Source organism: Chrysemys picta, chromosome 4, assembly GCF_011386835.1.
Source record: "Chrysemys picta bellii isolate R12L10 chromosome 4, ASM1138683v2, whole genome shotgun sequence".
Lineage (NCBI taxonomy): Eukaryota > Metazoa > Chordata > Testudines > Emydidae > Chrysemys > Chrysemys picta.
In genome coordinates, this window is record NC_088794.1 from 18,681,932 (window position 1) to 18,699,369 (window position 17,438).

A 17,438-nucleotide genomic window follows, 5' to 3' on the forward strand; every position below is an offset into this window, starting at 1 on the left:
CCTATAAAATATCTTTGTTGGAACATGAAATATGAGCAGCAAACATTTAAAACCAACATCCTAACTTCTAAAATAATTCCAGCACAAGGAAATGGTTGTATTTATTCAAGCCTTTGGACAGGAGCAGGGAATTTGACTTTTGCAAAGCTCTATGTACTGTAGGTTTATGGCACTGTATATGTAACTAATAAGCTCTTTTGGATCATCTGTGGCCAGCTCTTCTTCTCAAATTATGGTACTATTTTAATCCCCAGGGAATGACATTCTTGTGTTATATGGCCCTTAATTATTCCTGGTATCATCAGCACACATATCACATTGCACAGTGAAAATATATACCGAAATGCAGCAAACTGAGAATGAAAATGGAATCAATCCACTATCTACAGGGAAATCTTTATTCAAAAGCATAAATTCAGATGTAAGATGTAATAACCATGTTACAGAACTTAACTTTAATGGGTTAAGCCATCAATTCTTTATAATTCTCCTTTGACATGGATTTGTACGAGAAGAGCACATCTCTAATCCCAAATTGTGCTTTCTTTAGCATAGATTTTATTTGGTACGCCAAAAGGGAAAAAGCGGGGAGAACTTACACTATAGTTTCCAACGTGCAATAGTGATTAAAACAAAAGCAAACTACAATTGAACCTATGCTCTCGCTCTGTGTATTGGTTAGATGAAAACAAACCCCCAAGCTTATTGACTAGCAGTCGTTCTTCATGCTATTATTTAATAACATTTAATTAAAAACACACAACTTAGAATAAAATGTGTGGAAGATGTTTATCTTAAAATGCTACATTTATCCTTTATCCAAGCAAATAAATCTGCACCTCAACTCCCCTGAATGGTCACTTGAACATTGTGGGCAAGGAGAATAGCTCAGAATGTGAGGCAGGGGCGAGTTGTGAGTAGGCAAGACAGATATTGGGAGGGAGGTTACATGACAAGGAAAGAGATAAAGGCACAGGAACAACTTGAACACAAAGGCCTGGTAATATTGCCCCAGTCAGAGAGATAATCTTCCAACTTCATGCAAGACTGAAGACAAGAAGCTATGGGACACACGTTGAATGAAACCTAAGGAAACTTGAACACTTCTGCAGCAGCAAACTAACTCCCCACTGGAAAGGAAGGATACATGTAGGAGGCACTATTTAGTGCTTAGCATTCCCCACCTCAAATACCTGCAGCAGCCAATCTGTCTGCCTATGCTTAGGATAGACAATAGTGCAGCACTACTGACTCTTCCAAGTGGACAGTGGGGAGTTCTTAGTAGTGCCTGCTGTAGGATTCTAACACACACATTCTGCACCAGGCTACTCTAAACATTCACAAGAGACTCTGCACATTGAAGAGGCCATGTGATTCACTTAAATTAGAGATGGACGGACTCAGATTATGAAACTTGGATGTGAACTTTCCTAGAGTTCAGGGGCGGGATCCAAATCGAAGTTTTCTGGTTCCTCATTATGAGTTTAAACACCCTTAAAAAACAAAAAAAGTTTTGCCTGCCTTATTCTGTTAAGGGGCATTTGAAAAAATCATTACTGTGTCATCTGTAAACTTACCATGTCTGCTAATGAATCGTATGCAGCTCTCCACCACAAGGGGAATGGCTTGGCTGGAGTCCTGAGCAACCAAGGGAGAAAATTAAAACAAATAGTCAAGCACAGAGCTGACTGAAAAATAAAAAACAACTCTGAAATCCACAAGCAAAACTTCATGGAGCAATACACCTTCTGCCAGGGATTGGGAACAGAGCTGTCCACAGGGCCCGAAGCAGAGTCTCTGAAGGAGGTACTATTTGGTTTGTGAATTATTCTAGAGACATAACACTGCCTTTTGCAGAGATGGTAACTGCCATCCCAAGCTATACAGGAATATATATATCTATGTGCAATGAAAAAGCACCAAGTCAAAACCAAGGATCACCAATTCTGATCTGGACTCAGTGTACAAGAAAGTTATTGGGCTGCACTAACATCTTTAGGGCACAGCTCCATGCAATGCCTCTGGAAGCAGCAATGTTATAGTACCAATGGTGTCATACGAGCTACCTGTGGCTGGCCAGCTTTGCCAACATCATGCTTTGAGAAGGCCAGTTGGTGCTGCTGTAATGACTAACTCTGCACAACACCTGTGCTCAACTGGTGCACAAGGTGCCAGGGAAGGAAAAGGAGAGAAAACCTACTATGCCCTTCCTTCATCTCGTGCAGCGCATGCCCACACAAAGTTGTGGCCCTCTGGCCGAGTCCATATTTGTACATTTTTCAGATTGATTTCCATATATCCCAAACATGACAAATTTTGGTTTTGCAGAACAAGCTCCTGACATTTTATTGCAGAAACATTTTAGATGTCATATGCTCACTGACCTTTGGGCTAAGCACTGAGTACTGTAAAAATACCAGTTCACAATGACAGCTTGGAGTGCAGGCTGTTCTTTGGGCCAGGGCCAGAACACAGTAAATGACACTTTCTAGCTTGCCAATTTCCACCATAAGCAATTCAGTGATGAAGTTGTGTAATAGGCGAACAGTTCAATGCACTTCTCTAGCCCCTCTTCAGAGGATCACAAGATACTTTGCAAACAATTAGATTTCAGCAATATCTGTGAGATAGTGTATTACTGTTCCCATTTTAGGAAAGAGTCAACTAAGGCACAGAGGTTAAGTGACTTAATTGAATATATATTTTTAAAAGGTTTAGTGATTTTCCTTTTAGTGGCCTGTAGAATTCCTTTAATTCATAGATTCCAAGGCCAGAAGGGACCATTGTGATCATCTAGTCTGACCTCCTATATAACCCAGGCCAGGGAACTTCCCCAAAGTAATTCCCAGAGCAGATCTTTTAGGAAAACATCAAATGTAATTTTGTAATTAACAATTTTCCCTCCTCATTATCTGGATTGCACTAGCTTTCTGCAAGCTGTATAAGAGGACACTTTGCAATACAACAGTGCTTTGAAACACTATGGAAACCTGCAGCTTACTTGGCGAATGACAAAGAGTTTATTAAATAATCATCCAAATAGCACCACAGATTTACACAACTCATTTCAGAGAAGCACCAAATGAACTTTAGAGAGAAAAAACACACTCTGTCCTCAAAGAGATAATTTCTGAACGATGTGCAATTTAAATTGGTAGGTCACACTCAAAAGAGTCACACACAAGTGATTTCATGTGGATTATTTGAGGCACAGAGGCACTCATTTTTCCAAACTGATTAGTTTTTAGGTTTTCAAGTCACAGGGTATAGTATGTCATCTCCAATCAAGTACAGAATACATTGTGAGCCCTCAAACACTACTGTGAATGGCCATTAATAAACAGCCATGCAGCTATTTCACTTCCTGTTGAAAGAGTCTGTTACTAGTGTGTAAACAAAGCAACAATCTCCACAACAGATGAGTTCAGGATATTCAAAAGATGCAGCTCTGCATAGGAGAGCCTGCAAACAACTTGAAATGCAAATTCTCTAAATAAGGATTCAGATTTTTATTCAATTTATATAGCTTTTATTCACGGCAGATATTTCTACAAACTCTCCCCTGCTCTCCAGCATCCCAAAATAACTACGACTATACCTTTCATCTAGCTGCAGCACAGCAGCCTACATACTAAATTATGATAAAGCCAAAAATCTTGAGATGCAACATGGAAAGTGGGTTTTCAAAAATCAGCATACTGGATTTTAAACATAGCTTATAATCATTGCTCAAAATATAGCAAGGGACATATCGTGCCTACAATTTCCTAAATAGGAAAGAAAAATGTAAAATACAGTCTGCCTTTCCCTCAAACTACCAACATACTAACAAGACACGCATGGTGCTGGCTATCCTGCTATATACAATGCCTTCTAACAGCAACTGCGACCTACTTTCTGGCTAATGAAAAGTGTCAGCAGACAGATTCTGTAAGCTATTGCTCAAGAATGAAAAAGGGACCAAAGGAGGAGCAGATGAAATGATGTTTCAAGTCAAATCTTCTCTTTATTGGATGTGAAAAATTTTTTCCAGCTCCTTCCTATCCCAGGATAACCTGATCTAGTTCCTTTGTTATTAAAATGTCATAGTTTAAAAGGCAATAAGTCATCCACTATGGACAGAAAAGAAAGCATCCTTAGAATTCCTTGGAGTCCCTTTTATTATGAAAGGTATGGCCAGCATGCAGTTACAACTTTATTTAATAGAAATGTGAATTTAAAAGAGAACAAATAGCAATACAAATATATGTCATCAGGAGACAATGGACTATGAACTTTAGTGCAGCAGTTTACGTAGGCTGCTAGTGGGTAATGATGTCACAGACAAGCAGGTCTGATAGTTCCACCCATAGAAGACAGCGATACAAGCACACACACCTGTCATGGGTGAAGATAAACACATTGCCCTATTCTGTCACAAGTTAAGATTGAAAGTATACTCTTCAACAGGAGTATCTCTCATATGAACCATATAACTAACATGACTATTGTTCTTCAGGAAGACTACTACAGGGCAGAGTCTAAAGTAGGAAGATGGTAACATGGCTCAAGAAGCAGCTGAGAGTCAGGCAGCTTGGGTTCTATTCCAAGCCCTTCCAGACACTATGTGGCATGCGGGGGAAAATCACTTACAGTCTGTGACTCAGTTTCCCCATATGTAAAATGGGGATAATACTATCCAATGTCACACGAATACTCAACTCACTAATGTTTGCCAAATGCTTTGAGCCCCTCTGATGGAAGGCTCTATAGAAGGGCAAGTACTATTATAACTTAAGTTATTGAGCTGATTCAGTACCAGCCTTTAACCAAAATTGTTCAGTAATTGGGAATGCCTGAGCTCCAAGTCATATAGCCATAGAACCATAGAATATCAGGGTTGGAAGGGACCTCAGATGGTCATCTAGTCCAACCCCCTGCTCAAAGCAGGACCAATCCCCTGACAGAATTTTGCCCCAGATCCCTAAATGGTCCCCTCAAGGATTGAACTCACAATCCTGAGTTTAGCAGGCAAATGCTCAAACCACTGAGCTATCCCACACGCCCAAATATCATCCTTCCAATATCATTATTTATTGTTGGTTTAGTATGGACAATCCACTCAACACTGTACAAAACACAAAAAGATCAGTCCTGATTTCCAAGTTGCCATTAATTTTAATGGAAGATGCGTGTCAAAAACTGACAGATGGCTTTGAATATCTCAACCAATGCCTGTCCAGAAGAAGTTACAGCCTCAGAATATAGGACTGCATCCAACTTGTATGGAATTCTAGACACCAGATCTTTCTCAAAAATACCAAAAAAACATAAAAATGAAGTTTGTTATTGCCCAAAAAGGTGACTGCAAAAGGTATATGGAAGGTTTTTACCATTTCAGTTCTTACATTCCCAAACACTCAAAAAGAACATACAAAAAAGCTCTATGCAAGAGAGAGAGACAAAAATAACCCCCCATCCCCACACACAGAGTTGCATGCTTCAATGAGTTCTTTATTACCTGCTTCCTTATAGTAGAGCTGCGTCTGCCACTGATCAGAAGCCCAGAACGGATCATCGGTTGAAGATGGAGAGGAAAGAACACAGGCAAATGTCAAGGTGACCACTGACAACCAAAATACTTGCTTGTATGGTATTTCAAAAACTGTACTGAGTCTTGGTGGGGAAAGGACCCAGATGTGGGAAACAATTTCAATGATCTACACTCTGTCAGTTCACAGGAACTTTGGAAAGACTAAGTGATTTAATATAAAAGCACGGTAATCCTGAAACTGGAACAGGGGAGCCCATTGCCTTAACACAAGCCTGTACTTAACCTCTTCCTTCCAACCATATGAAAATCCAGTATATAAACCCCTTCACTCTAAATCAAGTTGGTTATAATTTTCAGAGAGCACCTCTCCAAAGTAGGTCCATTGTACTGGATGATTTAAAGCCACAGGGAGAGGGGGAGAAAAAAGTAAATTGGTTTCCCTCTGTGCTGTTAATATAAGCATATTAATGCATTCTTTATAATAACCTGTGATAAAAAAATAAAAAATGGACACCAAATTAAACCATTTCCAAATAACAAGATCATGATTACAAATGGCTTCATAATTATTGTTTATGCAGGCTGATATTAGTGCCTGATCTGAAGGAGGTCTGAGCCTGCTCTGCTGAAAGTCCTTCCTTTTATATTATTTCTGGGGTTTAGAAATTTAGTTTTCTGTAAAACTGAATCATGGGAGATAAGGATAGAGAAAGCCTAATGGATCATTCAGCCCAACTGCCTGCCAGGACAGTTGACTGTGGAATTCTAAGTATGTCAATTTTATTGTGTTTAAGAATTACAATTATAGCGTTCATTTTGCAGATTTTTTTTTTTTTTAAAGAATGAGCTGTAGTGAGAAAGCAAGAAAGCAGATTTCATGAGCTGTCACAGGCAGTGAGGTATATTTTAGACTATTGGTGAAAATGATTCTGATATTTAAAGTTGTTTCACAATGAATAATATTTTATTATTACAGATGTCAGACCCTAATTAGGACCTGTCAGCTCTGCTTTACTGTGAGGAATGGGGAAAATGGAGTAAGGATTTCAGATCTGCAGTAATCACCCTCACTTTAAGAAGCCAGCGTGCTGCACAATCCCTGTGGCCAACACAGCCCCCAAAAACAAATTCAGAGACACAGAACTGTTACGTTTCACAGAAAGCCCCCCACCCTTCATGATGAGAGGCTGAGTTTCACATATTTGGTGACTTCTACGGCACCGTGATTGATACTTGGCCTCAGTTACAGCAAAATATTTATTCTTCATGGCCTCTCTGTGCTGCAATCCAATTCCATGTCAGGCCAGATGAGGTCAGCAGGGCAAGGAGAAGAAAACGCCTCTATGACCAGTCTCTTCCCCCGCCCCCACCCTCCTATTAAGCAATCACAAGCACTTCAAGATGCTGCTTGGCTTCTTGTCTCTCCCCCCTCCCCCCACACACGTGGATAAATCCTGAAGAGTCCAGGGCCCCATCTAGGTTAGAAAAACGAGGTGTGTTTAGCAATATGGTGTTCGTGAACTTGGACATCATTTAGCATCTAGAGCAGACAAAGGCAATGGTGCTTAAAGATGTGTTGCTTAACAGGAAATTCGCAAACCCCACCTCATCTTCCTAATCTACACAGGTCCTGAATTGGTGACTGACTCCTTTTGTCAGCTGTCTTTTTGGAAGAGGCTCTTTTTTAAACAATGTTTATTTGAGCCACACCTACCTTGCAAGGGAGCAATCAGTCCTTTGACCTGTTAGGGAGACAAAGAAAGAAATATAAAGGCTTGCACCAGAGAACAGAAATGGGAAAACGCTTTTGACCGACATGCAGACCTTAATTTGGAAGCAGGGGAGAGGGGAGCGTAGGGAAGGGAGAACAACAGCTTTAAGGAATGACAATGTGGCTGCTTCCCCCAAGAACTGCTGCTATTAAGATCATGCGAGCCCATCCCCGTTGGCAAGGCTACTCTGTGGCTGACCAGGAAATGCAGAAACCAGCTTCGGCTGCCTGAGGACTCTCTCTCTCTGGAAAGCATTGTATCTGAAAATTGGTTCCCGTGCACTCTAATTGTTGACTTTCACTGCCAAAAAACTAGCCTTCTCAACCTCTCCCTCCTCCTCCTTCCCAAGGGAGCTGGGGAGAGGGTTGTCAGGGAGGGGGGAGGAGGAGAGAGATTATACTTTATGAAACCACTTAGGAAGATTGAAAACATTCTCTGATTTGTTAGCCCACAGGCTTGACGTGCTAGCATTTAGCTATTTCAGGAGGCAGAGCTTTAATGATATTTTCCGCAATCATATTTGCAAAATTGTTCCATTAACTTTCATTCTGTTCGCAATTTGGGGACCAAGCTACCATGGCTGCTCCTGAGACAGGCAGCATTTTAAAATAGCACAGTAAGGAAAAAAGGAGACAATATTTGGCAAGTACCTTTGATAACCCAACATTCCAGGCCAGATCCTCAGGTGGCGTAAATCAACATCACAGCTATGCTGATTTACACCAGCTAATGATGAGGCTCTCCTTTCCCCTCCAGAGTTTAATGCCTCCCTGAACCTGGGTAGAAGAGAGTGAATGAAAAGGGCTAATTGTTGATTGCTGAGAATCAATAGAACACTTTGTGAGCAGCCACTTTCCCCTCCTTGCGTAAAAGCTCATTTAACCAAAATGGTGCATAATTTATAAAAATGTTATTCAGAACCAGAGTTCCTAACCATCTGTCCCACTGCCATCACGGAATATTCATACATATAAATTACACGGCTGTGGCAACATCAAGAGGCTCTTACATTACAGTGACAAATGTAGACAGTCAGAGACATAATTACTTGTCGAAAGGAAGACCTGCTGGTATTTTTATTACCAGAACTTGTCATCTTTAGATTAAGGTAATTTGCAAGAGGAGTGATAAAATGTAACCTAAAGGAAAAAAAACAAAAAAATAGAAACATGTACTCCCCAGTGTCTGGAGAGATGCAGCTGCACATTGCATTTCAGTGGGCAAAACTTCCTAGAGAGAGACTGACGCAATGCGTGAAAGGTTTTAGTATACCCACTCCCAGTTAAGTGACATTTTATAAATGGGGCTAGATGCTGAGCACCCAACTCTGTTTATCCCATTCCTTGCTTTGGATTGGAGGCATAATGCACCTCCGTTTCCTTTGATTTCACATATAACAGCAGGTTTTGTGTGTGCGGTTTTTTTTTGTTTTTTTTTTTTTTTTTTTTTAAAGTGGCTCTTGCTCACTCTGACATGCACCAGATCCCTTCACAAGCTCAGCTCCAAAGAAGTTTAAGCATTGCAAAGCAACCACAAACAGCAGGGGCCTCTAAATCTAGAGAGAGACAACCAACACATTAAACATTCCTCTTGCTCCTGCCTTCTGCCCCTCAGCTTGAGATCGGTTCAAGGGGCAGGCAGGTTAAGAGGAAAGAGGTCATGGTATGCAGGGGTCAGCTATGAACCAGGAATGTGATTAGTCACAGGGGCAGGTTGGGTGTCATTTGGAGATGCTTAGAGACAGAGGAAAAATGCTTTAAGGAAACAGCGTTTCTGATTCCCCTTCCTAGGACAGTTGTCGAGAGACAAGGGAATCTTAATATCCTTTCCTCACTTCCTACAGGTTTGGTCTGATTAACATGAAGCTCTTTTTTTTGTTGGGGGGAGGGGGGGGACATTTTTATCCTGAAAGCAAACACTTTACAACCTGCGCGCTGTTTAAAGTCTCATCCAGAAGACAACTTGTGCACTATAAACTTTGTGGACTTCAATTCAGATACCTAGCAAAGAGGAGCAGGCCCTGCTATCATGTAAATGTAAGGTTCTAGGAGTCAGACTAGATATTGAGACTGCCAATCCATCCTCTCTGCAAATGCTGGCGGGGGAGGTTTGCATGAAGACATGGATGCATTGCTTGAGGTGTGTGTTTGGCCAGCAGTGGTGGGAACATTCAATCTTGACGGCTGCTTCGTGCCAAGTAGATGCGGGGGCAACACATTCTGTCTGCTCTGAAATTTCTATTTCCACGAATAAAGGTCATGTTCTGCATTAGCCTGGTTTGGATTGACCCTACAGAGGTGAAAAGCAGCTCATCTACCATGCAAACAAACCTTTCTACCACCCTAATGAGGCAATGCTTCTAAGATCAGCAGTAAACAGTAAATCACAAGATTTACCTCTGTTTGGATTATTAACGGAGGGGGGGGCCCTGAGCGGGCACATGCTTCATTTAAACGAATAGATGAGGCACATTAGTACCTCATTAAGCATTTGCATTTGCCTTTCACAATTACTCAAGCACCCATAGAGTGCTGCACCAAGTAAGCCGGAAAAAATACATTCATAAAACATGAATATGTCCGCTTAGCATTGGTAATCTAGGACAGTTACGCTCAGTCAGCTGACTAATTTAATAACTATAGATGACTGTCTAATGCAGTGACAAGCAGGTCCCAGACTCACTTTCTCCCAGTGTCTTCTGAAGAAGGTCATGCTTGGCCTGGAGCTTAGTAATCAGGTTCCTGCCTTCCAGGTACTCCTTCATTTTCTGTTGGGGTGAAAGAGAAAAGCGAGACCATCAAGGGGGTGTTTATTTCTCAGATGACCACCTTTGGTCTGCTGGACTCTGCATACAGTTGTGAACTCTATAGCGAGAAGGATGAAATAAATCTACAGACGTATATCAGAGTCTCAGTCCATACCCCAGCAATCTGCCATCTCATTTCTCTTGCCCCAGTCTAGATATGGACTGACTCACAACTGAATGCTTGGCATGTCTGAGACATCTAAGTGGCCGTCTTACGCCCTGCTCTCCAGACAGAGAGAGGGACAGAAATGCACTTTCATCACGTCACCGACAACTGAATGAACAATCTGTTTTAACAAACTAAAAGGCTGCTACTGTGCTTATTCTCTCACTTAACCTCTCTCACCCCACTTTACTCGTCAGATACTGCATCTGCCTCTATTCTGGATACACAATAAGGAAAGGAAAAAAACCCAACAAAGATGACATTTGCTCTGCTCATCTCAAGCTAAAATATCACAGACCATTCTCTATTTGTTTCTCTTGAGGTGGCTAGGTTTTCCCAGCTCTTCAGAAGAGATTTATAAACTGTTTCATCCCTTTTTCTGGAGGACAATACATTTTTCTTCATTGCTAACATGCTGCAAGTGTACAGAGTGCTGTATAGAAGATCAGTGTCAAGTTTACAGTTGGAACAGGTTAAGCATTTATAATCTTTTGCTCAAATATTAGTGATGAACACAACTTTATCGTATAATACACTAAAACATTTCAAAAATGGAACCAATAGAAAGCGAGTTCAAGTGAAGCAATATCCTATGATAAATTATTCCAACTCTTGTCCTCATCTTACCTCATTTCTATCCACTGTCTTTCACTCTAGCTTTGTAGTGTCAAATTTAGACTAAGCTCCTTGAAATACACAGGGTGTCTTAATTTAAAGTGCTATTTTCCTCAGTTGGTCTTGTGTGGGTCATAACAATGGGCACGCTATAAATATATTTAAAGGGTGAGAAGAATCATGGAACAGGATATATAGACCGTATCAAGGGAAAGTAAAACTATTTAGGATCCCAGAAGCCCCAAGTTGTGGGTCCGCTGACTGCTTATTTCTAGAGACAAGTCATTCACAAAGAAGATTGGCATTTGGGTTTTAATTAGTGGCCAAAAATCAGGATGCTGCTCCTGACTCTGAACTGGAGTAGGAATTTCATCAAAACTAAGTCTCTTGGGAGACTCGCAGCAAACAACCGGCTTTGTTGAGGGCTGGCACATCAACAGCTTTGGTCCTGGATAAAAGCAGGAAGCATCAAAGTGAGTGGCAAAATACATTAAAAATTAAAGTTAACCAAACATTTCAGAACCTTCAAAAGAACCTTGTACCAAAGTTTAGTGCTGACTGGAGATTTCCTCCCAGAATCTGTCCAAATTGATTCCAAACATAGGCTGCTTCTTGCATTCTAATTTTTTTTTTTTAAACCTGAAAGAGTCGCATCCATCTATTCAGATCTAGACAATTTCACTCAAGTTTTGACAGACCACCAGATTGGGGTTTTGTCCCTGTGTACCTCATGCAAAATGGCCAAATGATATTGCATTTCATGCTCCAGGGAGTTGGGATGGGAGACAAGTCTGATTCTGAAAGACTCCCTCAACTCTGACAGAAGTCAAGGAGAGCTGAATAGGCGCAAAACATTACAAGATGTGGCCAATGGGTAAATCAAAAGTTTAAAGACCCACAAATAAACTTGCTTCCCCAGAGACCTACGCTTCTTTCTGAAGTATAGACAGAGTAAGACTATGTCATTCTTGCTTTACTTCTGTATTCACTATCTCCTGGCATCTTCTGACATAATTATAATGAACACCCAGTAGAAACTGGATTTTCATTGTTATTCAGGCCAAAAACCAAATGCAGGTGTTTTCCTTTGTCCAATGTATAGTTTATTGATTTTATTTTTATATTTGTAATTATTGTGGTGAGGCGGGGAGGAGGGAGTTGGGTCAGAGGCTTTTTACATTTCAACTTACAGCAAGGAACTAAGCTGTATATTTGAAAAAATAAAGTGAATTCAAAATTTCCCACCAGGATTACTAGTTTGCTTCCCCCACCCCTTACCCCACAGCTTAAAAAAAAACAAACTATGTTTTGTTCTGGGAAGAGATACCGGATTGGCAACCCTACATACTGAACTCCTATTTTTCCATGGACCAAGTACACAAAAGGACAACGGCAAGCCAACGTTTGCTCACACTGGCCTGTGAAGATACCATTCCCCTCAGGGAGGGACCACCTCTAGGTGTAAGGACCATTCAGTCTCCATGACCTCTTCGCTTCTTGACCTCTAGGCTGAGAGAGCTAACAAGAGCGCTAATCCATTATGTGGGGTGGTTTGCATGTCCACTAGGAGCTGAAATGAAAGCACCCAAGAGCTACAGATTTTAAACTACCACCATTCTGGATGACAGCAGAATCAGTGACATGGCTGTGATATGTTCTCCCCCACTACCAATCCACTGAGCCATCCGGTTCCCCCACAGCTGATGTGACAGTTCTATTCCTTCTAGTTAGGCAGATCATTGGAAATGTGTACACATTTTTTGGCATATGGAACACAAAAGAAAAACCAACAAATCAAACACACCTTTTAATTCCATAATATAAAACTAAAGTGTGTAATGAAGTTTCATCTTTGTTCTTGTGACAAAATGCTTCAGTTACTGTCTCATGGTTTATGAACCACCTTGATGGAATTGCATTATTGTATTTCTTGGCTGCATCTCTTTGCATATTGACGAAGAATGTAGAAGAATGCCATTTGTAGGGAGGCACAGATAGTATTAAAGAATCACTGACTCCTAATGGCAAAATTGATAAATATCCTCGTTAGACACAATTCTGCTTTAACACGCAATTTTCGCCTCTTTATCCTATTTATTATTCAGCTAAGGATATTAAATACTGATATGGATAGGCCACATGGACGGTTATTTGCATGAAAATAGGATCCGTTTCTCTCTGAAATTCTATCTGGTCTTCTGCTTATTCCTTACTTAATGCCAGGCTCTTAACCGTCTGGTATCAGCATTCTTCATACCAGCTAATTATGATATTACCCAACACATTATATCATTAAATTAGCAGTACAAGTTCATGACTTTCTAATAGACAAACACTGTTTGCATGAGACTATCTCCAGTTACCAAACAAACACACCACACAGAACACTGTGGTCAAAGGGAATGAGAAACTCCTGAACAAACCATCTAAAGCCCTCTGTAACGAATGGATTTTAAGAAACATCTCCCATGAAACATCAACAGATCTTGGGGGGGGGGGAGGGGGGGGACTTAAAATAATGAGAAATTGAAGATCAAAATGAAGATTCAGTCTGTCTAAAGTCAGTCACTGAGATGTGGGAGAACAAGATGCCAAAGCATTCTTTGGCTAGGTTGTGCAGTGATTAGAGAAACCTTTTGTTGCAGGACTGGTCATAGGTCAATGGTTTACTTCCTGCTGTCAGTCAAGATCCCATTAAAACAAATAACCATTTGATGAGGTACGAGACTGCCCTGCTGGATCCCATTTGACCATGAATCCTTGCTCCTGAGGAGCTGCACACAGACACTCAGACTTTAAGGCCAGAAGGGACCATCATGATCTATGTATATATGCCACATCTATCTGCTATACAGAAGTCTATGAAATGAGGAGAAAGGTGTCCTTCCTTTACACGGGTCTGTTCTGTACCTTGAAACATCTACATATTTTGGTTCTCTCTCTCTCTAACAGTACTGTATCCACCATGGCTTTGTCCTAGTTCTCATTGCTGGTCACACCCACTCTTGTAATAGACCCATAACCTCTGGCTGAGCTACTGAAGTCCTCAAATGAGGATTTAAAGACTTCAGGTTATAAAGAATCCACCGTTTACACTAGTTTAAACCTCAAGTGACCCGTGCCCCATGCTGTGGAGAAGGCAGACAGGCCACAATCTGAAACAACAGCTTTAAAAACAGCCATACTATCTAAGGCATGCAATCAAAGCAGAGCTGAAGGTGGCCTGCACTTGACAGATATTTCTGTAAAAGCCAGGGTGCTCCATATGCGACACTGGAGGTGCCATCTCATGAAGGAAACAAAACTTTTCTCCTGGCCAACTGAGGTCATTACAATAACTTATGAGTAAAGGAGGTGGGGTTTAGCTCCAGCCTCATGGCTAAAGCAGAATTTGAGCAATGCTACCTGAAAATTCCCCCTTGCAATATGACACACTCATCACTATTTAGGATAGCAAGTGATGAATGTCACATACTACCCTAAATCCGCGTGGTGCCACGCTGAACTGCCTTGTTTTATTTCAGAGGTGGCCGCACTTCAGAGGCGAGAAAAGATTCCTGTATATAGAGCTTATCAAACACTCAGGGTTCCAGAGAAATACATTATGCGTTCCTCTGACATTTATTCTGGTCTCTGAGTTACATTAGGAACATGGTGCCCAATGCAGAGTTCTCCTATTGCTGCTACAAAGAAAACAATGGTTTCTACTGACTACTGGTATTTCATATCCTCTTCATACTACACTAAATCCACCTTCCGGAGCCTGCCACCTCCCAGGAGCGCACACAAAATAAAAAGGATGTCCATTTAAAATCAAACCTGCAGGTTTTTCTTGACAAATTATGAAGATCCAGCAGCATTCGGTTTCAAACAGCAAAAACCAAACACAAAAGTATGCGTGAACTCCACACGATTTAATTTCTGGCCTGGATTTAATTTAAGTACAATCAGACGCAAGAGGACAAAGAAAGATGGCAGTCACAATACAATTTCCATATTGCAAAGACCTCAGAAAGGAGGCTCTGTTAACTAGTAACAGTGTACGCATTGCAATGGATGTCTTCCCCACATCCACGCACCTTTAATACCCTCCCCCACTCCGAGCCTGTTCAAATTTTTCCAGCAGGAAGCAGCTGTCAGGTGGAATGCATAATAGAGCAAAGTGTAAACTAGAGTACATCTTCCTGCTTTGCTGCCAAGGCAGACAGTTATGCTTTCGAGACTATATGGAAATAGTTTCTGTCACATGCCCCATATCCTTGGCTCCATCTCAAATCTGGGCAGAGCAACTTATTTTTTTATTTTTTAAAAACAACATCAACGTGGATGCCATCAGCACAATTAGCAATGCTCCCAGAATGCAATGAGTAAATCAGATCATCACACCACTGTGCTAATGGTAGTGATTAAAAGAGAACGAGTGGTACATTGACAGAAGCAGCATGACATTTCTGTAAAATTAATTATCGATGAAATCAGAAATACTTACTCATGTCATGAGTTTTGTCAAATTTTATTAAATTCATTTTTGTAAAGCACTTTGAAGAGAGCAAGCATTGTAGTGTTGCTTAATATTATTTTTAACTATAAAGCCAAAATTAATCCCCATTTTACAGATGGGAAAACGGAATCATTCTCCTTCCTTCCTATCCTTTGCAGACTATTAAATTTAAACTTGTTTTCTGAACACAATCCCTCTTAGATATTGTACTTACCACCACAGTATATGAATGCTGAAAAGTTCAAAAGCAAACAGCATGGTATGTAAATACTGATTTGGAACCAAGGATTATGTTGATACTTAAAGTTGTTTCTTGTTATCTTCCAGTGAGCATTGTGCATGTGCATGTGTGTATATATACGTGCGCGCGCACACACGGTGCGTGTGTGTATGTGTATATGCATCACATTTGAGCTGCAATACAGAAGTGTATGAAATGAGAGGAGATAGGAGTCTTTCCTTTACAGGGGTCTGTTCAGTACCTTAAAAGATCTGTGTATTTTGGTTCTCTCTCTTTCCTAACAATACTGCCTTTACCATGGCTTTATCCTAGTTCTCATTAATGCTCTTCAGCTCATTTCTATGTATGAGGAAACAACCGATCTTTACAGATTCAAAGTCTGGAATTCTTAAGGATATTTATAAGTCTGTCCAATAAAAAAAAAATCAATAAAGTATCTGATTTGACTGTTTACAGGGTCCTTCATACATCAGCCTCATTCAGTTCCCAGTTATGACATGATAAATAGCACCTTCATTTCTCGGAGACAGCCCTACAATCCTTCTGGGACTACACTGGTCTGGCTGCATGGGAGCAGGATATTAACACTACGAAATGGAAAAGTACCCTGCATAGATAAAAATCACAGTAAACTAACCCTATGTGCACATGCATATTTGCACATAGAGCATCTGCTCTCTCTAGAGGGAATACCTGAAATTCAATTTAAAATATCGTTTTTCTAGTTCCATAATCACAAGCAGGCTTGTCAATTGCTTCTTAATTGTATCAATTCACCTGCCCACTTTTTTTTGCTAACTGACAGTTTCACCTTAGAAGAATACTTTTACATTTAATGCATTATTTTTAAGCATTTGGAGTGCTTTTCTAAGGAATGATAGGTTTATTGGAGAGTTTACTATTAGACTAGACCTGACCAAAACCATCCTGTCAGCCAATGTAATTTGCACAGAGCTTCACAATTTTAATAAGCAACACCATTCTCATAAGAGGAATCGGAAAGCTTTAAATATAGCAGTAGGCTCTCAAAAGGGGTCAGAGTAATGAATTTTACAGGTCTGGTTTTCATCTGCTTTTTGGAAGAATATATTTTGAAAATATTAAATGATGCAGCAGCTCAACATAAGTGATCACAACTCAGGGGGAAAAAAAATACATGCTGGTCTGAAAGGTAGTAAACCTAGAAGAAACTTGGAATTTTCCCTTCACAATTTTAAGCTCTGTCCTTTCAGCTCCAGTGTAGGCAGATGAGAGAGACCAGATTTTACCACCTGGCCATATTACAATCCAAACACTAAATTCTATTCAGTAGACAAAGTACTTGTATGTCTTTTTTAAACAAAAAAAAAAAATAAAATAAAATCTAAAAACAAAGTTTCATTATTTGTTTTTTTTTTTTTAAAAAACAAACCCAGCTCTGGCTGCAGCAAGAATAAATGACGAACACTCTAATTTTCCCTTCTCGTGGATCTACAATACATCATTTTGTCAGGAACAGTGCAAGTTCCTGATTATGGATCTAATGCCCTGATCCTGCAACTGCAGCATGCAGGCCACCCGCTGCACCTATGCAGAGTTGCCATGACCTCATGGGCCTCCGTTGGGTGCTCTCTGTCCACATGCTACTGGACTGGAGCCTATAGTATGATGCTGGGGTTGAGAAAAGAGTAACAACTAAGCCACAGTGGCATTTTCTGTATTGGCAACAAAGCAAATCAAAGTTGTCAGTGTTTACCTACTGGGGGAAGGCACAAGTATAGCTAAACTCATTAAGCATGTGTTATCAAAGTTTAAAAATTATTAA

General features: G+C 40.5%; 1 protein-coding gene across 10 annotated transcripts in view; it reads right to left on the reverse strand.

The window, feature by feature from the left end:
* Positions 1–17,438, reverse strand: part of SRGAP2 (SLIT-ROBO Rho GTPase activating protein 2) — a 202,064-nt gene that overhangs the window by 31,383 nt on the left and 153,243 nt on the right. For all 10 annotated transcript variants that reach the window (XM_065594599.1, XM_042848989.2, XM_005306441.4 and 7 more), the window contains 4 exons: positions 9,988–10,072; positions 7,248–7,275; positions 5,501–5,531; positions 1,578–1,638 (listed from right to left, as the gene is read on the reverse strand). In XM_065594599.1, coding sequence (XP_065450671.1) covers positions 1,578–1,638; positions 5,501–5,531; positions 7,248–7,275; positions 9,988–10,072 — 205 coding nt within the window. The remainder of the gene's footprint in view (positions 1–1,577; positions 1,639–5,500; positions 5,532–7,247; positions 7,276–9,987; positions 10,073–17,438) is intronic.